Source organism: Neomonachus schauinslandi, chromosome 2 (assembly GCF_002201575.2).
Source record: "Neomonachus schauinslandi chromosome 2, ASM220157v2, whole genome shotgun sequence".
Taxonomy (NCBI): domain Eukaryota; kingdom Metazoa; phylum Chordata; class Mammalia; order Carnivora; family Phocidae; genus Neomonachus; species Neomonachus schauinslandi.
Window position 1 is genome coordinate 117,272,406 of NC_058404.1, and position 25,526 is coordinate 117,297,931.

The 25,526-nt window shown below is 33.5% G+C and overlaps 1 protein-coding gene across 1 annotated transcript in view; it reads left to right on the plus strand.

Annotated features, from left to right (window-relative positions):
* PPA2 (inorganic pyrophosphatase 2) overlaps positions 1-25,526 on the plus strand; it is an 84,410-nt gene that overhangs the window by 39,410 nt on the left and 19,474 nt on the right. Inside the window, exons 8-9 of the mRNA XM_021680367.1 lie at positions 16,918-17,045; positions 19,440-19,525. Of these exons, the coding sequence (XP_021536042.1) occupies positions 16,918-17,045; positions 19,440-19,525 (214 nt within the window). The remainder of the gene's footprint in view (positions 1-16,917; positions 17,046-19,439; positions 19,526-25,526) is intronic.

A 25,526-nucleotide genomic window follows, 5' to 3' on the forward strand; every position in this document is an offset into this window, starting at 1 on the left:
CATGAAACTCTGCTAAGGGATTCCCCCTTTAAACTGGAAAGGCCGCAAGCCTGAAAGAAACTGTTTATTAGGTGGAATACACTATTCTTTAGCCCAGTCCTGTTGGAGATGTGATTTAACATTTTAAACTCTCACCATATGCAAAGCACTAGTACTGTTCTACTGCATATTATTATTCTTAATCTAAAAGGTGCTCCAAGGATTTAAATAACTTGCCCAAGTTTGCACATCCATTAAATAGTAGACCCATGACTTGAACTCATTTCTGTCTGATTATAAAGGCCATTGTCCACCTACGGTACTGTACTGAGCAATTCATACTTGATTATAGTAATACGGTTTTTGTAACTAGCAGGATTGAAACCAGATTACATAAGGCTAAGTACCTTACCTCCTTCTTGAGTTTCCTAAGGGTTAGAATGAAAAATTTTAACTCTCTTTTGACTTTAATTCTGCTGAATAGAGATGACTTTGCCCTTTGGCATCTTCTAAATTCTTTTGGTGTATGCTTGTACAAAAAGACATGCAGAAATTCTGAAGTTTATTTGGGTTGAGGTGACATCAGACTAGAATAATTACAACAAGAACTTGTTTTGAAAGAAAAAAGGGACTTTTTTCCATTCCACTAGAAGGAACACATACCTTCATCATGAAAAATACAACAGTGCTTCTTCAAAATACGTTTTTAAAATCCTAAAATTAAAAGATTACATGAGTGTTATTGACATATTTTGCTCTGAAATGGTATGCTGACTTTTGTATTTATTTCCTGAATGAGTAAGGTATACAGAGGGAAAATGGATATTATTTACTTTAAAGATATTTGCATGTTGTTCACTCTGGGTAGTACCTGAGGTAATAACTCTCAAATATCTAGATTTTGTAAAGTAAGTTTTATAGTTTTAAGAATTAGAGGTATTTTCTTTTATTACTTCTTATTCCTTTTACCTTCACATTATTGTAATATATACTACATATCTTTACTGAATTTTCTTTTCTCTTATTTTACAGTGACCAAAGGAAAAAATAGATATAGGTACAAAGTAAAAGGCTGAAAAAATTGTAGTATAAGTATTTTTTTTTTTAAATCATGAATCATGGAATACTAGATGACCCTACATAGGAGCCTTTATTTTTAATTTAAACTCAAGTTTTGATTTATATTTACTGTATCTCTCAAACATCATCCAGCTGTTCTCCCAACTATTTCAGACAAAAGAGAGTTTTTGTTGTCTTCCTGCTTAAGCAGATGTTAATGGACAGAAATCATTCTTAATCTTAACTTTTTTCTTCACTACTTAGCCTGGTGTTGTCTGTGTTTTCATTAGCACCTACTAAAGGGGGGTATTAGGGATGAGAATGGAGAGATGTTCAGGAATTACAGGGGTTGAAAGCTTCCTAAATTTGTGTAGGAATTTTTTAGGAGATCAGTTTGTATGATTTAATTATACTCTTTAATAGGGTTTTCTTATAATAATCTATCTTCTAAAGGTACCTAACTTATAATTCAGTAGGAGCTTAAGACCTTGGCAGGGGGAGGGGACCTTAGAAATAAAGGAATCATTTCTTGATTTTGAGGTTAGATGAAATGCCTATTACAACAACCTATGATTTTATTACAGTAAGATAAAAATGTATATTTGGATTTGTATGATTAAATATTAGCTAACAATATTAGCTAACAGATACTAAAAATTTATTGCTGTTCTGTCTCTACTGTCTCTACTTACATCTTTGAAAATTAACAATATTTAATCTTACATTTGGTAACATTTAAAAATTTTATTATGTGTCCCTTTTAAAATCACGATGACAGGATTGTGGATGGCATTTTTAATTATAAAAATAATCATATACTTGGAAATAAAAACTCAGAAGGGTAATAAAAAGGTGTATGAAATAAAAAGTAAAATTCTCCTTCCCCCTTCTCACCCCCTGTCTGACTTCTCATCTCTTCTTCCTTATGTTTTTAGTTCTCCTGCGTGGTTGCTTCTCTACTCGAAGCATTTTACACCTCTCTTCTTAATTTATGTTTTTTTCCCTTTTGACTCAGGTTGCTGCTTTGAAAACCAAAGGAATTTAACTTCTTAAACATTTAAATTTTATTACCATATTTCATCTTCGATTATCTTAATAACTCTAAGTAATACACTTTGAGCTCTATTTATTGCTTCATTAATTTTGAACAGTAACTTGTGGTTGCCCAGTATAGAACTAGGGCATTGAGGTTTCTGTTATTTCTCTGTCCTTTACAGACCAGCTTCTCTGAACTATACGTTAGCTCTGTATGTCTAAATTTATAATGTTTAAATTCTGTTCTTTAACTGTTTTTTATGTTTGGTCTCTTGAATCTGAAAATTGAAAAATAACAACTAGCAGTTACAGTCTTTATGTGAATATTAGTTACCTCCTTTATCATACTTTTTATTGAAAGACCAGTTATGGACACAAAAGAACAGCTTGCTGCACAGCAGTCATCATGGGGTTTCTTTTCATTGCCCTGGGTTAAGAGTTCTGTTTTTTCTTAGATTCTTTCATGTCCTCTTTTTTGTTTTCCATTTTCATTGTTGGCCAGTATGCATTTCCCAAATTTTTTTTACAGAAAATGCATGGGAGATTGATTCTGAGTCCATACATGTTGGAAATGTCTTTTTTTTTTTTTTTTGGTCACCTTCTCTTTAATAATTAACTTTGATATATAATGCAGTAACTTTATTTTTATTTATTTATTTATTTTTTAAAGATTTTATTTATTTATTTGACAGAGAGAGACACAGCGAGAGAGGGAACACAAGCAGGGGGAGTGGGAGAGGGAGAAGCGGACTTCCCGCCGAGCAGGGAGCCCGATGCGGGGCTCGATCCCAGGACCCTGGGATCATGACCTGAGCCGAAGGCAGACGCTTAACGACTGAGCCACCCAGGCGCCCCTATAATGCAGTAACTTTAAATATAAATTAGTGTGTATGAATTGGTATTTTTAATCACAGAGGAGTAAGTGATTTTATAACAGTTTAAACATTTGTTATCTATACTTCTTGGCATTTTTATTAGATGGATCAACAGAAGGAAAGGTTAAAACCATGTAGGAAAGAGTAGCTATCTGGAATTTTTTTGATTCTGTAGTTTTCTGAGGATGTGTGTAATACAGAAATTCATAGAGAATTTTTTATTTTTACACATTTTCATTGTTAGACATTTAAAAAATAAATCCCTTTTGTTAATTTCCACTACCTTAAGAAAAAGAAGCTGTTTTTTGACATGATCAGTACCTATTTTTTCTTTTTTGAAAGCAGAGAAGTCTGTTTTAATTTATAGACAGCATGTCCTTCCATATTTTCATATATATTTTTTAAATGAATTTTTTTTTCTATATTAATTCATTTAATTATGATTCTGCAAGGACATTTTAGGGTTATTTTATTATAAAATAACTTTTTTGATCCAAATGAATGTATGTGCAGAGTTTGATATAATATCCTGTTTTAATATTTATAGTTTTTAACTTTGACATGACTAAACTAAAACTAGCCATTGCATCAAAGACCATGTTTCACTTAGAAGCTGTGGTTGCTGGCTGTATTTCTGTAAGTTTAATCTTATTTAAATCTTCAAGTTTTGCCTTCTGAAACTGGAGTAGCCACTGTGAAAAATCTAAAAATAGTCTAAAATAACATTTAAAAACAAATTCTTTGTACTCCCTGATAGAAAATTGGTCACTTTGGCTGGCTCATTAACACCTGAAGAGCACTAAGACCATTTAATACACTATAATTAGGTTCCAGGCTCTCATACTCTTAATGGTACCTTAATGGCCTGAAAGAGTTAATAAGACTCCCAGGGCTTCTAAATTGTTACTAGGGAATGCCTTGGCCATTAGGGATAATAGCGCTTGGTTATGAAATAACCAAGTTCAGAGCTTTTTAAGAAGATTAAAATGCTAGGGCATGTGTAAATTTCTCCTTTGGCTAAATTAACCACCTTCTATAATGTAGAGCTTCATATATTCTCCAAACAGATGTTTGAGCCTCTTCAGACCTGCCAGTGATGCCTAAGGACCTTATGTCAGGTGACATAACATTATAGGAGGTTATTTAGGCCCAGAAGCCACTTCAGCTTTCAGAGTGTTAAATAAATGACAACTGTTGTCTCTTGTCCTCTTTTTAAATTGTTACTTGTGCAGTGATACTGTTTTATAAAATGAAAAATTAGGGAACAAAAATGGAAATCAGAACAATTATATTGATGTAGATACATTCTGGGATGAATAAATTGCATGAGTGAAAAGGGATTATTTAAAATGAGGCAGTTGGGAATTTTTCAAAGGCTGGCATTGTACTTGTCTTAGAATTATCATAATTTATATGTATTTGATATACGTAGAATTTCAGCTTACATTTAGAGAAATTTAAAAGTCAAGTAAAACTGCAGAGTTCCCTTTATGTCTTTCAAGACAGTAATATACATGTGAAACCAAATCTGTTTGGCTCAAATTTTTATTTGCTAAAAGAACATCTGGTGTCCCTGCAATTATTATTTTAAAAATAAGCAAATTAACATGGTGTTTGATTTCCGTACTTTATAAAAGACAGTTTAATAGTGTTATTTAGGGGGAAAAATAGAGAATAGCACAGAAATCTTAAGGAAGATATTTGTGTTAACCTTATAGCCAGATGGCCTGGAGCTCAGTTTGCTTTTCTGTGCATGTACTCTCTGGGACAGAAAGGGCTTGCATGTCACCATTGTCATCCCCAAAGCTCTAACATTTCTGCAGCAATTCCTGTGTGTCTAGTAACTATCCTGAGTGCTTCTTTTGGAATATCTGTTTAATGTTTACACAAGCTCAAGCAAACTGTGGTAATGTCTTCCCCCTCTTTTTTTTTTTTCCCCCCCAGATTAAGAAACTGAGGCAGTGCCATGGGGGTGGGGGTTGGTTAGTAATTTGTCTAAAGTCATACAGGGAGCCACTGGAATCCAACTGGGCTCCAGAGCTCATGCTGTTCACTGCATTCCACCACCCCTCTGAAGAGTACTGGGGTAGTTGAATTTATCTGTGGCCTTGGGCAGTGTTGCTTTCTGAGAGTACTGACCATTTGCTCTTAAATCATTTCACATCAGTGGGACACTTAAGATTAGAGGTCCCAGTAAAAGGATGGCTTTTTTTGATCTTCATTCCTTTGATTTCATTAATTGGGATAGGCTTGGGTGTGTAAGGATGGGGTGTGGGAGGAGGCAGTTTGAGGAACAGGGATGAATTGAGTGAAATGTACTATAATTAAGAATAGAATTAAATTACTTGGAATCTTTTCCTTCTTTTTGAAACCTTGACCTCTTTCAGTGCTGTTTAGGTTTTAGTCATATTCCTGTGAAGATGTGGTGAAGAGTAGGGGAGGCCTAAATTCTAAAATCCCTCTTGTGTAAGTTACTGACCTTGGAAACGTCGTGTAACCTCTGGAAGCTTTAATTTCTTCATCTCCAAAGGTGCAGGAATGATCCTGTAATGGGAAAAACCCTAGGGATAATTTACCGATCTCTAAATTTTGGTTGTTCTAGGAAATATTTTTAATTCATTATTTTCAGCCTTCTTTTAAAGTAGAAACACCTAAATAAATTATCTTCAAAGATAATGCTGAAGGAAACAGTTTAAAGGATTATGAGGTAGATTTCTGGGGGACATTGGCACATCTTTTTTGTTTGTTTGTTTTTAAGATTTTATTTATTTGAGAGAGCGTGCATGCACAAGCAGGGGTGGGGGGGCAGAAGGAAAGGGAGAAACAGACTCCCCACTGAGCAGGGAGCTTCAGTCCCAGGATCCTGAGATCAGGGCATGAGCCAAAGGCAGACACCTAACCCACTGAGCCACCCGGGCGCCTGGCACATCTTTAAGTACTCTAGGGTAGCTTTTACATGATGGAGCTGTAACTTCATTGATGGTCTTTCCAACCCAAAACTGGAGTATTTAGCCACTTTGTTATATGTTTCAAATTAAATTAGGAAACTATTTGATTTTCTGCCATGTACAAGGCACCTGGGTGGTTTTTAATTTTACTGGTCATATAAAGTTTTTTGTGAAATGGCAATGAATATTTATATTTTTGGGAAAAAGAGTCTACCAGCTCTTTTCCAAGAGGTTTTTCTGATACAATACAGATAGGCCTCTGTGTAGAATTACCTTGTTTGGTATAACCTACTTTGATGTGTGTTCATTGCCATTGTTTTTCATGCTATTAATATATACTGGTACAGGTGTTGATAAGAGCAGAATTGGTAGAAAAGGGTAATGGAGAAGGAAAGGTCAACAAAATTGGGGTTACTGCCCCTCCGTCTGTGTACTATTAAGCATAGATGTGTAGAGCTGTGTGAAAAACAAAGTCTTTTAGGGATCTGAGTAAACAAACTATTCAAACTATTAAGTCACTGAGCTAGAGCCTCTCTTTGTGATGCAGAAAATACAGTGCGTGTTATGGAATTGGAACTGTTTCTTGTGAATGTTTATAAGCTATCATTAGAAACATATGTTCTTGCTTCCCACAGATTTTGTTTAGAGGCCAGTTGTGCACATATTTAGCTCTGTGAGTGCAGCAGTTCTAGTATTGGAACGAGAGCTTTGTGCATTTGCATCATTTCCTTTGGTAAAGTCCCATAGAATTGGGAGCTCTTTTTTCCTTTTTTTTTTTTAATCCTCTCTGGACAAAATTTCAAGCATGTGACCATTTCCTAGTGTTTTTTTTTTTTTTTTTTTTTTTATTTTTTTTTGTAAAAATTTTAAGTATTTTACCTTTTTCTTTTTTTTTTTTTTTTTTTTTTTTTTTTAATAATATGAGCAAAGAGATATGGTATTACATTTATGTAACTGATTTTTATCTAAAAATTTAAAAAAATCCTCAGCTGATTATATGCTTCCTTCCCTTCATGTTATGGTTTGGTGGAAATAATCCAGATAAAAACAGCATTTTAATTTTTTTCTCCAGATGTTCTTCATGGAAGTACAGGTGGTTCTCAGTTTGGGGATGTGGATAGGAAGTAAGAAATGTGCATCTGTCTGTATAGTTCGCTAAAGCTCCTTGGGTGATTCTGATAGATTTATCCAAGTTGAGAATCATTCTATTAGCTTATCCTCTGCTGGTTGGATATTCAAGTCTTGAATCTAGAATAATTGATAATAGTTTTGATATACATATAAGTGGGAGATGTAATCACTTAATCAAATTTGAGGATATCCCTCCCCCACCACACACATACCACAGGTGTCACCCCGTATTTAAAGCTATTATATTAAGATTACTCTGTATCCTTTGAGATCCTGAGTAAATTTTGTAACCCCAATTTCCTAATTTATCTGAAGGAAATAAATAATATCTAATTTACAAATTTTGAAGCTTCAATGACATACTATTACCGAGCATTTAAAAAATTTGTTTTCCCAAGCTGATAGATGAAAAATGGTATCTTCATTTAATTTTGCATTATTCTACTTAATGCTAAGTAGATAGAGTGTCTTTTTCATATATTTATTGGCTATTTGTATCTTCCTTTATGTGAATTGCCTATGCATATTGCTCACCATTTTTCTATTGAGTTGATATATGGAAATTGCTTGGATATTTTGGAAGTTAATTCTTTATTAATTTAGGTTGCAAATATTTTCTCCGCATCTGCAGAGATACTGTTGCCTTTTGGCTTCTAGATATTTCAATTTTGATGTATTCCATTTTGTCCATCATTTCTATACACGACTTTAACATTTTGATTCTTATTTAAGGATTTCTTACCCCATAGTCAGAAAGATGTTTTTCTTATTTCCATTTTGTTCTTTTGTATTTTAATTTTTTTTACAATTGGATTTTTAATCTGTATGGAATTTATTTTATTTTTTCCATATGTACAATTTTCCCATCACCATTTAACAGAAAAATCTGTTCTCTTCCCAGTGTTTTGAAATGTCTCCTTTATCATATATTGCATTCTTACTTATACACAGAGTCTGTTTCTGGATTCTGTTTAGTGTCAGTGATCTATTCCTGAGCCAGTGCCACATTATTTTATTTTAATTACTATAGCCTCATAATAAAGACAAATCTTTCTCCTTTTGTTATGTGGAACAAACTTTCAGACTTGTTTTGGTTTTTCTTATGCTTTGTTCTTTGCAAATTTGGGGATCAAATTGTCAAGGATTTCTGCTATCATTAAAATATTAAATGTTTGCATCAATGAATATATATATTTTGCCATTTATTCAGGCTTTCTAATATTTCTTTTAGTGAAGTACTTGTAGATTACTGTGAAGATCTTGTTACATTTTATGTTAGGTTTGTGTCTAGGTATTTAATACTAATTTTTCCATTACAAAGCTTGGTACAGTGCCTGGCATGTTATAGGTGCTCAATAATTTTTTAAAATTGATGAATAAGTGAATATGCTTATAGTTATTGATAAAAAGATGTGTGTATTGAGCAAAGTCTGAAAAAACTCCAAAAAAGGTGAATTTTCACTTATTTTGAAGGGAGAAAATATTTATACTTAAAAATTCTGGCATTTTTAACAACTGCAATTTTCTTTAGAGTCGTGTACATTTTTATACATGTACATATGCAGTCTTTGCTTAATGCTTTGGAGATTCATGTGTATTATTGTGTGTAATCAGTATAGTTTGTTCCATTTGATTACTGAATAGTGTTCCGTTTACAGATATACCAGTTTATTCATCTCCTTGATGGAAATTTGGGTTCTAGTTTTGGGCTAATACAAATAAAGTTGCTATGAACATTTAAATACAAGTCTTTGTGTGAGCGTATGTTTTCATTTATCTTAGGGAAATACCTAGGAATAGGGTTACTGGGTCAGATGATAATTACATGCTTAACATGGTGAGAAATTGTTAAACTGTTTACAAAAGTGGCTGTATCATTTTGCACTTCTACCAGCAGTTCTGTGAGAGATCCTGTTCCTCCCAGAACCTCTCTCTATTCTTTGTCTTAAATAATAAAATATCTTTTAAAGAAACTAGAAGAAACACACACATGTGTAATTTTTTACATTTACCCATGTATTTGCCATGTCCGTACCCATATATTTTGTTACAGAAAACAAAAAGAAGCTGAAGATCTGTAGTTTCTATTTGGTGTCATTTACCTTCAACTTGAAGACTTCAGCATTTTTTTGTAGTACAGTTCTGCTGGTGATGAATTCTCTCTATTTCATTGATCTGATATTGTCTTTTCTTGCCTTTGTTTTGGAAGTGTAGTTTCACTGGATATAGAATTTTGAGTTAAAGGGATTTTTATAAAGATGTTCCATTTTCTTTTGGTCTCCACTGTTTCTGATGAGAAATCAACAGTTAATGTATTGTTACCCAGTATATAATGTAATGTTTTTCTCAGACTATTTTAAAGATCTTTCTCCTGTTTTTGGATTTCAGCAGTTTTTCTGTGATATGCTAAGGTGTCCTTTCCTTAATATTTATCCTGCTTAGGGTATATTGAACTTTGCAGATCTTCAAGTTCATGTTTTTAACACATTTGGGTAAAACCCAGATTATTTACCATAATTTTTTTACCCCATTCTCTCACCTTCATTCTGAGACTTCTAATACACATATTTTAGACCACTTTTTATTGTCTCATGGGTCACTAAAGCTTTTTTTATGTCTTTACAGTCTTTATTCCTTACTCTTCTTCAGACAAGATAATTACTATTGTTTTTGTCTTCTACTTCTGTGATTTTTTTTTTTGCCATATCCAAGTTCTGCTATTAAATCCATCTGATTTTTCATTTCATATACTCCCTCATATGGTTCTTTTTTCTGATAATTTTATAGTTTTTCCTCCTGAAATTTCCACATGTTCAATGCTTCATAACCGTATTTTTTTGAAAGTCCTTGACCATTTTTGTAATAAGTACTTTAAAATCCTCGTTTGCATGGGTCATCTCAGGATTGATTTCTGTTGGCTCTTTTTTTCTCTTGATTAGGAGTCCCAGAAATATTCTAGTATGTGCAATAAATCAAATGGTCCTCTTCCTTTTACCTGACAGGTATTTCTGTTCCATATTGAGTCTGCAAGGTGCTTATCTTGTTTTTGAGTATTTTTGGTTTTCTGTTTTTATGTTTTCTATCTTGGTGTAGTTAAACCTGAGGGAGTTTGTTGAAACATGAACTCACTCCCTCATCTTTGTCAGAGGTTTCTGTTTTCTGTAAAGAGAAATGCTTCGGATGGGCATTGTTTTTAATTGATAACTTAGGTAATGTACTTGAACTGAGTGAGTCTCACTCTAGAATAAAGGAATTTTATTTATATATTTCCTCTCTGTTCCAAATGTTTTAAAAAATGGTTGTTTAGATTTAACTTAAACATGGTAGAAATGAAAAAACTTTATAAGAACTAAACTGCAGTAATACTAGAAATAAAGGTAAATGTGTACATCATTAAATAAGAGATTAATTACAAATACATTTGAGGTCTGACCTTTACCATAAGAAAAAGTATGTTTATAGAAAAATGTTACATTAAGTATGCATTTGTGTATGTGTGTGTATGTCCCGATGCCTTTTATGTTATTTTTAGTGCTTGTTTACAGTGTTTATATCAATACCTAGCTTCTTCAATTTCTCAGTAGAGTCATACACATTAAACATAAAATAACTCAGTATTAATGAAAATATGTTCATTAATTTTCTAAATTATTAATTCATATTTATTTATTTATTTTTGAGCATCTGAGGCTCTAGGTTTCCCTGTGAATATAACTGTGTCTACATTCCGTGGAAAGACTTTAGGGGATTGGAAGGATGATAATTAATATTTCTTAAAATTATCCCTTATTTTTTTATTAAATGATTTTTAATATGTTATCTTATTTAATCCTCACAACAACCATGATTTTTCCATTTTGTGTTTGAGGAAACACACAGACTAATGTATTTTCCCAAGATGATGCACTATATGAATGCCGGAACTGGAGTTTGAACTTAGTGCCGTCTGATTCCAAATGGGATGTTTTTCCTGATTTACCTTATTTCTTCTTAAAAACTTTGAGTGTTCTTATTTTCATTATTTTCTGAATATTCTTAAGAGTTTTTATTTCCTTTTGGACCAAAAAAGGTTTTCATTAAGTAAATAACAAAGTATATTTTTGTTTTCAATATCCAATTTTTAATTATACAAAAAGTTGAGAGGACTGGGTGTGGTTCTTTTTTGGTAGGCAAGAGAGTTATTTAAAATTTTTTATTGCTGATCTGTAGATTTATTGTATTTGCTTAAATGTGTTGTCCTCAATTTCTCATGCTTAAAATTTCTTTATGTTCTGTTTGTTTTTAGTACATAATTTAATGCATCATCTTTATAGTTCATTATTCCTTAAAATGTTTCTAGATTAAAAAGATCTCATATTTTAGGTGTTTTTCATTCTTGATGAGCTGTCTGTATAAAATGAACCATATCAGCTCAAGTTTTCACCTCTTCTACATCATTTATTTCCGAAATCTGGGTAAAATTGAAGTCTAGGCAAGCACATGTGACTAGAAACTCCCCCTTGTGTGAGAGTGTATTTTTAGTAAAAAAGAACAGAAGAAACTTGACAAACCACTTTTTTTTTTTCTTTTTGCTTAGTAGATCACAATTTGTGACATTCTTTTAGGTTTTAGAAACAAGTGAATTGGTTTATACTGAAAAGAAACCAGATTACATGAAATGTATACCAGTATCTCTGATGAAGGAAAACGATAGGTCACAAAAATTGCTTTTAAAAAATGTGAAGTATTACGGTCCTCTAATGTCTACAGAAAGAGAATGATTTTTTTTTAAATTTATTTATTTGACACAGAGAGAGAGAGAGCACATGCAGGGAGAGTGGCAGGCAGAGGGAGAAGCAGGCTCCCCACTGAGCAAGGAGCCTGATGTGGGGCTCAATCCCAGGACCCTGAGATCATGACCTGAGCTGAAGGCAGACGCTTAACCATCTGAGCCGCCCAGGCACCCTAAGAGAATGATGGGTTTTGACTAAGATATTTTAGATTAATTTCTTTGCTTTTATAAATTCCTAAATCAAAATTAGTTAAGAAAAACTAAATTAAACTGGAAAGCACTGAACTTGGAAAAGCCAAATTGAGCTTTAAAATTTGTTATTACATCATCATTTTCTGTTTTGCCTTATAGCTAGCATTTAATAAAGAAATTTATAAATATTCCAATGGATTTATGTAGAACTATGATTATTTATAAATTATATATCTTTAGTTTTAATATAAAAATTCTCTTAAGGAAACTCCATATAATCTTTGTTAATTAAATTTTCATGTTTGGAAACAGCTTTGTTATAAAGTAAACAAGGGCTGTATACTACTTGTAGGAAGTATGATACCTTTTATGAAGCTTTAAAAAAAAACTAGGGTGATAAATATTTAGGTGACTGCTTTTAATTGTACTATAATTTAAATTGTTACTTAATATTGCCAATTATTCCTTTTTAGTTCTTTGATACTTTAAATTTTATGTAAGTCTGATCTTTACTGGGTTTTGTTTTTAATTTTTTCTTTCATTGGTAATTCCTCTCAGTTCTGCTTTCTAAAAATACCCAAAATTGACCATTTGTCACCGCCTCCATGCAACTACCATTTATCTAGACCCTCATCATATTTCATCTGTATGGATTCTTCCTGTAGCTTGTTACTTGATTTCCTTCTTTTACTTCTTCCTCTACACGGTCTTTTACCTACACAGCAAAAAGAGCGATCTTCCTAAAACCCATACTCCTCAGCCCAGAACCCTCTAATGACTTCTCATCTCAAGGAGGATGGCCCTTAGAGTCCTTTGTGACTGGTCTGCGGCTGCTTCTCTCATTTAATTTCCTAACACTCTTTCTTCACTCTACTCTAAACACAGGGCTTTCTTGGTCTTCCTTAAACATTTTAAGCACACTCACACTTCAGAATATTGGCACTTCCTATCTTCCTCTCAGGACTCCTCCTCTTCTAGATATTTGAATGAGTTGTTGCTACACTTCATCCAAGAATTTGCTAAAATACATTTTATCAGAGGCTGTCCCTGACATTTCATATCTAAAATACTCTTTGCAGAGCTAGATACATAATTGTAGATTTTTATGTCTTTTTCTCATCTTTAAGTATTTTTTTACTCAGGCCTAATTTGACAACAAATATTTTTAGCAACATGTTTTATTGAATTCTTTCAAAACATTCAAATTACTTTTGCAGAAACACAGTCTTTTTTGTACTGGTAAAATCATTGCCTTATATAATATTTTACTAATTCTCATGATTATAAGTACTGATACAGTTGGCAAAAATGTTTTGGGAATAAACATACCTGATGCATGATAAAGCTAAAACTTAACTGGTACAAGCAAAGTGTGGACTTCATTCCAGAGTTGTCTACCAGACTCAACATACAGACCACTATGGACATCGGTCAGAATATTTTACAGAAGTGGAAAGTCTTTGCTAATCATCCAGGGAGTTGATCAAGTAGATCTCAGTTAAAAGAGTTTGATTTGTAATTAAAAACAAACTGAAGTAAGTTTAGCTTGATTATATAAAATAACTCTTCTAGATTATTCTGATTTTATTGTTGGGTTAGTTCATCTTGAAAATACATTGTATAATTTTTATAATAGAAACTTCCATATGAAGTTAACTCCAAGAATGGGAATAAGTAACTCCTAGAGAATTGCTGCTTCTCTTAACATATATTGTAAAAAAATACATCTGATGAAAAATTCTGGAAGTGGATGAAAGTGATGGTTATACAGTATTGTGGGTATACTTAATGCCACTGAATTGTACTCTTAAAAATGATAAATTTTATGTTGTGTATATTTTACCACAATAAAACTAAAAAGTACATCTACACTTACGTTCTTTTAACATAAAGAAAACCTGTGACAATGTAACTCTACAGTATACCAGAAAAAGCAGAATTCATGGAATTAGAAGACTTGTATTTATATGATACTGATTATGCCATGAATGTATTAGATAAAGTTTGGCAGTTCTTTTGCATTTTCTTAGCTGTAGTTTTCTTATGTTTAATATGAATGTACTTCTCAGTTCTCAGTCTTATGAAGAACAGATGAGTTATTCAGTTTATGAGGAACAAATGAGGTCTTTTTAAAACTCAATCAGTTTATAGATTGTATGTGTAATTTTTCATATTTTCAGAAGGATAATTAATTGAACTGGCTATTGGTATGGAGATTTTTGGCTTGAGGCATTTGCTGTTGAGGTTTTTAAAATGTTTTAAGTTGTGTATTTTGAATTTTTTGCTTGTTTTGTTTTTCTGTGTGAAAATACACCTTTTTTTCTCTAGGTTATAATTAATTGAGAATGGAAATGTTTATCTTATGTTTGGAGTGTTTTATTGGGCATTATTAAATTGTCAGGGTTTCTGTTATCGGTGTCTTTGCCTAACAGGCCTTCTTTATAACGTCTGAAAAGAAAGCTGCCTAAGCCGAGTTAGATATTGGATAACTTAGCTTTTCCTTTCTTATTTGAAGTGACTGAGTTAAAGAAACATTTACAAAAAAATAAAAATTGCAGTGGGATAGAGAACAGTAGATTGGGTAAGGTACAATGATAAAGTGATAAATCAGATTTAAGTAATAGAAAATTATTTATTTTGAACCATTGATTAAATTGTTTTCTGGTTGTTTACCTTCAGTGAGCTTAAAAGATTGTTAAGAAAAGAATGGGAGGAACTCAGTCAATTTAAGAGCTATTTTGCAAAAATACAGAATGTGGAAAACGATTAATAGAAAGCCACTTTAGAAAGAAGCACTTTTTATACGCTAAGAAGAAAATCAGAATTTGACGTGGAAACAATGAGTATTAGGTGAAATATATACTGAGTGTTCTGTTTTGGACATGACAAAGAACTCTATGACCTAAGATACAATGTATAATACTAAAAAGATCTTAGTCTTTAGAATTCACTATCTTAAACCTCTTCCATTACTTAAAAAGTATGTATTGACTATGATTAATAGAGTAGGTGTGCCCTGTGTTTAGTTTCAAGTGATTATTTTTTCCCTTAGTTGTAATATTTCTGTTTGCCCCAGAATAACTTGAGATAGACGTATGGCCCGTTGATGTATTTAAAAATTTTTAATTTGATTGCCTTAAGGCAGCATACTCAATCTTCCATTTGCCATGGTTTCTGCCATTCTTATGCTGTCTGCCTTATCACACTCATTTCACTTACGTGAAACATCTGGCTTCTGGAGACATATGAAACTATTACTAAACCTTAACAGGCAAAAGGCAAGCACAACAAGCAAAAGCATAATTCCCGTCTAACTCATGCCTGCAAAATGCTTACCTCTCCCTATCATGCCCAGTGAGTGGGGATTCCCATGAGACTTGGATGAGCAAGTCTGAAACCAGTGATCTTTGAATTATCCCAGTGCATTGTGTCATCTATTTTTAGTTATAAGTTTCTAATTTTTCAAGTGCTGTCAAGTCTGTTATGTTGCGCATAAAGGACTATGCTAAATTTCCCATAGGTCACAGTCTTGTGGAGAGTAAAGATTTCTAGTTTTAACAAGTTATTCCTCATACATTTTTTGAATTGATATTGGAAAGGATACATTCTTTGGAGACCTCTTGGGGAAGGGGTTATTAATATAGTAATATTTCCTATTATATTTTAAGTGAATCTCCTCAAAATGTGATGGTTGAGCTGTTTTTGTGGTAGTAGAACTTAAAAATAAATCCTGGAAATCATTAAAGAATTTGAAATGAAAAGCTGAACCATCCAGATATCACTCTGTTTAAAATTGCCCTGTTTGCATTCTCTTTTGTACTCTGCTTTATTTTTCTTCATCAGACTTTTACCACTTAACATTTATATTTGTTTCTCTATTTGTTATCTGTCTCTTCTTACTATATAAACCATGAAAGTAGGGGCTTATTTCTGTTTACTGTTCTACTTCATTGCTTCGAACAATGTCTGACACAGAATGAGAAACTAAGTATTTGGTGTGTAAGTGTGTAAAACCCTTCTCATCTGACTTTAGTATATTCTCTTCTGGGGACTGTCCTCTCCATCTTTTCTTTAGTGGTCCTTTAGCTTAATATTTCTGAAACACAGATCCTGATGTAACTTACCTTACTCTAAGCCCTCCATTGCTCACAGAATGACATCAGTCCTTAAGCATATCTCACTTAATCTTACTACATTGCTATTTGTCTCTTTCCTTTAATTAGACCTCTGAGCTCCTTGAGGAAAAGAACTTTGTTGTCTTCATCTGCTTATTCCCTGTGCCTAACGTAGTATCTGAAGGTGCTTAAGAAATGTTTGTAGGGCGCCTGGGTGGCTCAGTTGGTTAAGCAACTGCCTTCGGCTCAGGTCATGATCCTGGAGTCCCGCATCGGGCTCCCTGCTCAGCGGGGAGTCTGCTTCTCCCTCTGACCCTCCCCCCTCTCATGTACTCTCTCTCATTCTCGCTCTCTCAAATAAATAAATCAATCTTTAAAAAAAAAAAAAAGAAATGTTTGTAGAATGAAGGAGTAATATTTTTCATATGAAAAAAATCTCAAGTCCAGAGGTGGTATGATACATGTTGATGATTATGCTGCACGTTAGCTGCAGAGGTGGATTCCCTCAGTCCAGTGCTCTACCACACAATGAAGGGGGGGAAATCGGAGGGGGAGAAGAACCATGAGAGACTATGGACTCTGAGAAACAAACTGAGGGTTTTAGAGGGGAGGGGGATGGGGGTATGGGTTAGCCTGGTGATGAGTATTAAAGAGGGCACGTACTGAATGGAGCACTGGGTGTTATACGCAAACAATGAATCCTGGAACACTACCTCAAAAACTAATGATGTAATGTATGGTGATTAACATAATAAAAAAAAAAGAATGAATTTCAGTTTTTAACAAAAAGTATTTTGTTTCTTCACTTGCAGATATCGATGATGTTAAGAAATACAAACCAGGTTACTTGGAAGCTACGCTTAATTGGTTTAGATTTTATAAGGTGCCAGAAGGAAAACCAGAAAACCAGTTTGCTTTTAATGGAGAATTCAAGAACAAGGTGAAGATGATAATCTTTATTTTAAAACGTACCTTGTGATACTTGTACGATACTTCTTTTAGTGTGGGGGGTTTCTTATGTGAATATTTGTATATAACATGGTAACAAAAGTGCTTTATACTGACTTTAAGGACATTATTTTATCATACATATTTAAAAGGATTTTTTTTCAGGAGATCTAAGTGAATTAAAAAGTTTGATACATATATATATTCATCTCTTTATCTATTGACATCTCCCTCATCTCAGAAAATGAAGGATTTCCATGATCAGTCTAACTCTGCAAATTGTGTATGAAGAAGCAGCTTCCGTTTCCTATTCTGGAGAGGAAAAAGTTACTTACTTTACTTAATGTAAATCCAGAGGGGCTTCCCCCTTAAAAGTTCATTCTACCATGACTGACTTAAGCTGCTTAACAAATAAGAAAACACTTGAATTATCTTATTGTCATAGGATTTTTCTAATAGAATACCACAGAGTTACCATGAAGTGTCTGTAATATGACACAAATGGAGAAAATGGGCCAAAGACATCAAGTCTAAGTCATGGAATATTTTTTTAAAGTTAATACCACTATATAAATTACACATTATACACCAACACTTAAGTGGGTACTAATAAGTAAAGTATGTTTTATAAGTAAAATAAGCCATGTTAATGGAAACTTTAAAATTATAATATCTTGCTATATAAGAATTTATTGCTTGACCTAGTATTTTTGAAAAGGCACATTGAAGGAATCCTTAAGATCTTGAGGGCTTTGTCTAAGATTTATTAAATGTAGATATAAAACTATTATTTTCAAATAGATACTCTTACTTAAAGTATTGAAAATTTATAAGATAAATTATTTTTTTTCTTTTTCCTGTAAAAAATGTTATATTTTATATTTTATGTTTGAACTTGTGTGGCTCCTTATTTCCTGAGGGTAAGATTGCTAAATCATGAATTTATAGAGTGAGGTGGTTTGGGGGTGGTTGTTTTTTTGTTTTGTTTTGTTTTCTTTTGCTTGATTTTGATAAACATTAATTTTTTTCTGAATGAAGACTAGATCATTGGTAGAACCTGGTTTCGGAACATAATCGTCTTATGCATTACTTTTTACCACTTCTGTTTAAAACACAGTGCCTAACTCAGGAAAATTAAGTTTTATCTCTTCACCATGTTTGAAAAGATGACTCCTGTGCTATCTAGATTTTTCCTGCTGACCCCTTTAAGCAAGTGGAAAAGTGATTCTAAATATTCATAATTATCTGAATGATTTGGTTAAAAATCTTTCCTTATATTATCCGGACAATAAATTGGCTTTTTTGTCCCATTTCTTTTCTTTTTTTTTTTTTTCTTTTTCTGTTCAGACATCTTGGCTCTTTCCATAGTTTGGCTGTTGTGGTTTTTGTCCCATTTCTTAAGTGGAACTCCCCAACACCACTTCATTGAACCATACTCGGGCAACAATAGAGCTGAGAGAACTTTCTTTTTTCAGAAGTAAATTTCTCATTACATCTTGGTTCCCAAGATTATTTTCTTCATTTCTTACCATATGTGTTTAGTTGTCATTGAAGGAGAAAGGAGGTAGTATGAATTGGTTAATATATAAGGACTCTCCTTAAGGAAAACTAACAACATTTCGGGGTGGGTGGGGAATCAAAAGAATTTGCTGCTTTGGAATAACAAAGCAGGTGTTCCTTTAGATATGTATCTAGCAAGAGGCATGTATTGTTGATTTTGCATTTTGGGACACAGTATGAATTTATACTAAGAAAAAATTTGAGAATGTGTAAGAGGTTTACTTAGACAGTGGGTATTCTAGAATGATTATACAGTTAGACTGCAGTTTTGATGATGATGAAATTAATAGGTATAAGCGTACTTACAGGCAAGGGACTAGACTAAGCACTTTGCATACAACTTACTTATCCTTTCAACAGCTGGATAATTTTAAATCAGGTGTTGGCAACTTTTTCTGTAAAGTACCAAATAGTAAATATTTTAGACTTTGTAGGCCTTATGGTCTCTGTCACAACTACTCACCTCTGCCATTGTAGTGCTAAAGCAGTCATAGGCCATGCACAAATGAATGGGCATGACTATGTTCAATAAAACTTTATTTACAGAAACTGGTGGTGAGCTAGATTTGGCCTGTTGGCCCTAGTTTGCCAGCCCCAAATTACATTATCTCCATTACCTTCTACTTAAAGATGAAGAAATTAAGACTTAGTGAGATTAAGTAACTTGCTCAAAAGTCACACAGCTGATAAAAAAGGATGCCAGAATTTATACTCAGGTTTGCCTAACTCCAGAGCTCATATTCTTAAAAACAAACTGTCATAGTGAGAATAGTTCCATGCAAGTATAATGATGTGATCTTTATGTCTGTTTTTGGTTTGGAACTAGGCTTTTGCTCTTGAAGTTATTAAATCTACTCATGAATGTTGGAAAACATTGCTTATGAAGAAGTGTGATGGAGGGCCTATAAATTGGTAAGAATTTGTCTTTCTGTGTAATGTTATTTTATTATTAATGGTACTAAACAGCCATATTATGCTAGTCACGTCTGATTTTTTTTTTTTAAGAGTTGCAATTTTTTTTTTTTTTCTTTCATTTAAAAAGTGCTTATGGAAAGCAATACCAAGTGCTGGACACTGTGAAACTAGGAATTGACATGGTCCCTTTTCCCAAGGGATTTATAGTTTAGTGGGGGATACTGTTGAGTAAACAGGCATTTTAATTATAATACATTGTAATATGTGCAAAGATGGGGTAAAAAAAAATAAGTGATTTTTCAGTATGCAAATGGTTATTTTGTTTATGTGTAACTAGCACATCATTTCTTGATGAAATAGTAATAAGCCTTTTTTCCAACATGATCTGGATCACTAGCTGATTGATGAAAGGGAATCAAATGGTAGTGACATACATAACTCAAACATTGTATTCCTATTTTTTTTTAATTTTTTTAAAAATATTTTATTTATTTATTTGACAGAGAGAGAGACAGCGAAAAAGGGAACACAAGCAGGAGGGGTGGGAGAGGGAGAATCAGGCTTCCCGCTGAGCAGGGAGCCCGATGTGGGGCTCCATCCCAGGACCCTGGGATCATGACCTGAGCCGAAGGCAGATGCTCAACTGACTGAGCCACCCAGGCGCCCCTGTGTTCCTATTTTAAAACATTTAAATGTACGTTTATTTACTCCTCTTTGGGTATAGTGCTAAGACCTTTTCTATATAGGTTCTAAATAAATTATATATATTCTAACATAATATAGAATAGAAAACCAAGATAAGATTCTCTAATCCTTAAACCGCTTACAGTTAAAAACTCATATAGATTTTTAGGTTCTTTTTTCTAAACCTTTTTTACAGTTTTCTTTGACACCAAGTTATTATAGTGAGTCACCTTTATTGAGGCTTTTTAGCCTTAGTAGTTTTAGAGCCTACTTATAGAACCTATTCTCTTTCCACACTCCCTTCTTTGATGAGCATAATTACTGCTTAAATTATGAAATAGTAACAAGGGCAACTCACATAAACAGGTTTAGAAACAAAAACAGTGGGCTCTGATAAGCCTGACTGTAGGAAGCAAACACAGATTCTATAGCGTACTACCCAACTTCATTGTCCCCTTCTCTGAATCAGGAGAAATTGGGAAGCTGTTCACTCTCCAACAAATACTGATTTGAGGGTCTTCTGCTGGGGACTGTGCTGGTATTAGGATTATTGCTGTGACTACAATAAATAGAGTCCCTGCCCTTTTGGAGCATGAAGTCTGGGAATCAAGAAAGACATTAAAGAAATCACTAGAATAGGGGTGTGTGGGTGGCTCAGTCGGTTAAGCAACTCTTGATTTCAGCTGAGGTCATGATCTCAGGGTTATGAGATCAAGCCCCATGTCAGGCTCTGCGCTGAGCATGGAGCCTGCTTGAGATTCTCTCCCTCTCCCTCTACCCCCCCCCCCCCCCCCGCCCACATGCTCTCTCTCTTAAAAAAAAGAAAAAGAAATGATTAGCGTAATCAGGCAGAGTAAGTAATTAGTCTAAAGAAATATTTTATCCATGTCATCGAGAGGGTCATCTTGCCTACAACACAAATGCTTGCTTGGGCATTATACCTTCAGATTCTGTTCTCTTGTAAGTTCAAGTAATACTGTCAGTTCATGGGATGCCTGAGTGGCTCAGTCGTTAAGCGTCTGCCTTCAGCTCAGGTCATGATCCCAGGGTCCTGGGATCGAGCCTCTCATCGGGCTCCCTGCTCCGCGGGAAGCCTGCTTCTCCCTCTCCCACTCCCCCTGCTTGTGTTCCCTCTCTCGCTGTGTCTCTCTCTGTCAAATAAATAAGTAAAATCTTTAAAAAAAAAAAAAAAAATACTGTCAGTTCGTTGATCTTCTCCTTTCCTCTTACCTCTTATGCAGACCACTCTTTTTTTCATCATAGTCTTAAAATTTAGGTGGTTGTTTCTAATTTAAATAATACAATTTATTAACAAAACTGGGTATAACTGAATGCCTCCTAGTAATTAGTAGACCTAGGTATTCTTTATGATATTCTAAGATAGTCTAAGTGAGATATTCATGTGGTGAGCTCCTCTAAAAAGAAGGGGTCTCTCGGTGTCCAAAGAAGTATTTGCTTGCTGTTTGCTTTCGTCTTCTTCCTTATGGTACTTTCTGAAAAGCTTTTGCAGTCCTTGAAGGGTTTATGTTTTCCAGGTTCCTCAGCTACACAGCTAGAGACTATTGCTTTGGTTAGTTTTTCTGTCGCTTGATGTCATTCCTTCCATGCTGAGTCTAATTATCTTTACTCTGAGGGTAACTTTATTTGTACTCTCTGGAGTCATTTTTCTGTAGCCTCCTAGGTAATGGTAAGGATTATGTTAACAGTAAGAATTGCAATTTATTGAACTTTGTACTATCTTTGAAGTGTTTAATATGTGTTATCTAATTAATACTCACAAGAATCCTGTAAGATACGTATCATTGTCCCCATTTTACACATGAGGAAATTGAGACCACATAGAGATTAGGTGATCTGTCTAAGGTCACACCGAGTGGTAGAGCCAGGATTTAAGCCAGATTCCAAACTTATTCTCTTACCAGCTATATTCTACCTCTATCTTTTTAAAGAAATACAACTAAATAATTTTTTTAGCTTAAAAATTTTCAGGACATAAGTTTCTGGGCATAAATTTTATGCATCTAGATACTTTAAAGTCAGAATCTTCAGGTTTTAACTCGTTTTGTCCATTTTCTTATTTTTATCACTACTTGATTTGTAAAAATATATTCATAGTAGTAAAGTTTTTATTTCCTTTGTCTTAGTAAATTGCTTCTTTCTCTTAATTCCTTAAAATATACACTGTTACTGATTAGCAACCTCCCCCCTTCCTTTTTAGCCTGTTTTCCCTACTCAGTTGAGTTTAGGTCCACATTTCTTTTTTCTTTTTTCACAGCATTTCTCTCAAATCACGTATAGTGTGTTGTAATTACCTAGGAAAACTTGGAAAATTCAAGTGCATTGTCTTCTTCTTTAAACCTAGTGAATTAAGATCTCTGAGGAGTAGGGTCTAAGCATCTGTATGTTTTAAAGCTTCCTATATAGGTGCTTCTGATAAACCTCTCTGCTTTAAGAACTGTAAAGTCCCAACTTCTAATAGAAGAGCAAACAAATCTTCTAGGATTTGGCCCCTGCTACCTGTCTGCCCTCATTTTCCATCACTTCTTGCCTCTTACTTCAGTTCCAACAACTTAGAAACACTTGTCACCCCACAAACACCATGCTCTGATTAACTTCCAGGCCATTCATGCTGTTTCCTCTGCCATGATTGTCTTCTCATTTCTTGAACTCGATAACTTACTCCTCTTTTTGAGACTTAGTTTTGACTTCGCATTCTCTAGGAAGCTTTCCCCCAGACTAGCCTCGTGCTAGCTGGCATGCCAAGACACTGCGTTTCTTGCTCCCTGTGAACTTCTGTCATTGCATTTACCAGTTACTAACTGCTTGGTTTATGAATTTGTCTCCTCTTCTGGAACATAAGCTCCTCCAAAGCAGATGAATAAAGCTACCTTATTCATCTTTATATTCCTTATGCCTGACATGTAGTAGCCACCCAGTAAATACCTGTTGGAGTAAATTGTTGACTAATATTTTAAAACCAACAGGTATTTGTTGTTTCTCAAATCTAGTGCAACTCTTCTGCTTCCAGGATCCCTGCATGTATTAAATTCTGTAATTGATACTTTGAGTAGTCTCTTTATGTTGTTATTTTTATTCTTTTTTGCCATTGCTTAGTATTTACTCTGAAAGCTGCATATTCTTTTAACAGAGAGAATTTGATTATTTCTATTCTTCCCTAAGGTAACTTTCCACTATGTTGTAGGAAAAATAGTTTTTGCCATTTGAGTTCTACTGTCCAGCTCCTTTTGGTCTTTTTTCCACCATGGCTTATTTATCTACCTTATTTTTAAGAAATCAGAAATGTACTTTTCATTTTGCCAGGTTATTTTATTTCACTAACCATTATTTATTCAGACCCATCTGTTTTCCAAACTTTTCAAGTTTTGATGGATTCCCAGATGCACTTCTAGAGCATCTGAGTTTTTTAATTTAATTTTTAATTCAGTTTTAATTCAGTTTTACTTTATTTAATTCAGTTACTTGTCATTTACTCGTAAGTTGTTTTATATTGCAACTGTTTTCATGTTTAATGTACTCTATATAGTACTGTCAGAATTATCTTTGACAAATATAAATGTGATTGTCATTTTTGCTTAAAAATGTCTTGTGGCTCCCTTTGATCTTGGAATATAATCCAGCTCTTCTATATGTTAAACTGCTTTTCCAGCCTCATGTTCTGTCCCCTCCTATCTCATTGTCTTTCCTCCGTGAATGCCTGCTCATTCTTCAAGAAGCAGTTCTGCAACGAATTTTTATTTCTTTTGGGCAGGATTACCTGTACTCTCAGATGATTGCTGTATACTCCTCTATGTAGAACTTGGAGTGTTTTGTTATTTTTTTATGCTTTAAATTGAGTTTGTATCTGAGCACTTAGTGACAGGACTTGACACATAGTAGTTTACACATGCTTACTGAATAACTGTATATATTACATATATACAAATATGTCTTCCAAATTGTGTAGGTCTTAAAATTGTTTCTTTTTACCTTTCTCGTGGAAGGTGTACTTGATCTATGTATGGAGAATTCCAGTTCTTTTAGCTTTCTATAGGTTTACTTTAACGTTATTTTTCTTCTGTAACCTCTGGAGGCTATGGTCCAAAATCATTGTCATTCTTATCTCCTTAAATTTTTCCCTCCTTTTTTCTTGACTACTTTGCTTTAGAATGAAAAGCCTTGGCAAATCTATATCCTGGACACTGTCTTTGAGGATTCTCATGACTTTGATTTGAGATTGTCTTGAAGAAAATAATTTTCTCTTTACTAAAACGTTCCATATTGTTCGCCTTGTAAATTTCATCTTGTATGTGTCTATTTGCAGGTAATTTTTTATTTCTATATCTTTTTATTTAGTCAGTTATTTTGCATCTATTATGTATCTATTAATACAGCTTTTTATTATTTTTAAATGCAGTTTGGTTTGTCATCCACAACATTTTTGGTATTGCTGATCATCTAATGTCACGTCTGCTTATTTTGGTCAGCAAGATTGTGTATAGGCTATATAATGTTTGTAACTTTAGAACAAAATATTTAGTATCTTATTATAAAAAGGAAAGCAGCACATTCTCCTTAGTCCTTATTTTAAATCTCATTTATAATAGACACCTTCACCTTAGTCATCCTTCCTTTAAATGATTACACTGCTTCTCCTCTTGCAGGCCATAGTCATAGTTTAAGACTAAAAAGAACCCTAAATATTATAACCTGCACAGGGGCTCCATCATTCAATATTGTATCCCCAGCGTCTAGACATGTCCCTAACATTTAGTATAAGAATAATTTTTTGAATCAATAAATATGAATCAGTATTAACTATTTTTACGTAAGGGCAAATTTAGAGAAAATAAAAATGTTTCCTGAGAACATGCCTTCAAACATTTAAAGTACATTAAATCCTGAGGGAAATATATTACAACCCAGATTGTATAGTTTATTTAACTAAAAGGATGTCGATAAGGAAGTTGGCACTGTTTTTTAGCTAACAGAGTGCTAATAGAAGAACCGATTGGAGAAAAAGTAAATTGTGATCTCTCATCTTTATATTGGTGTGTCTTGCAAGAATTTCTTAAGTCTATTTGTATATACCTTACATTTCATTCTTGAAAGAGCCATTACTAATAATTTGTCCAAGGTGAAAACGGCAGAGCCTCTTGGCTTTCCTCAGTTCCATTGGTTACTTGTTGAGATATTTTACTGGAGATATTTAAAAAGTTACTCAGAATTTTAAAAATTTACATTGTTGGCTTTAATATTGACTCTTTTCTCCCATATCTGTTGATGGTTTGCTTTGTCGTAAGGGGCAGAGGGTTAT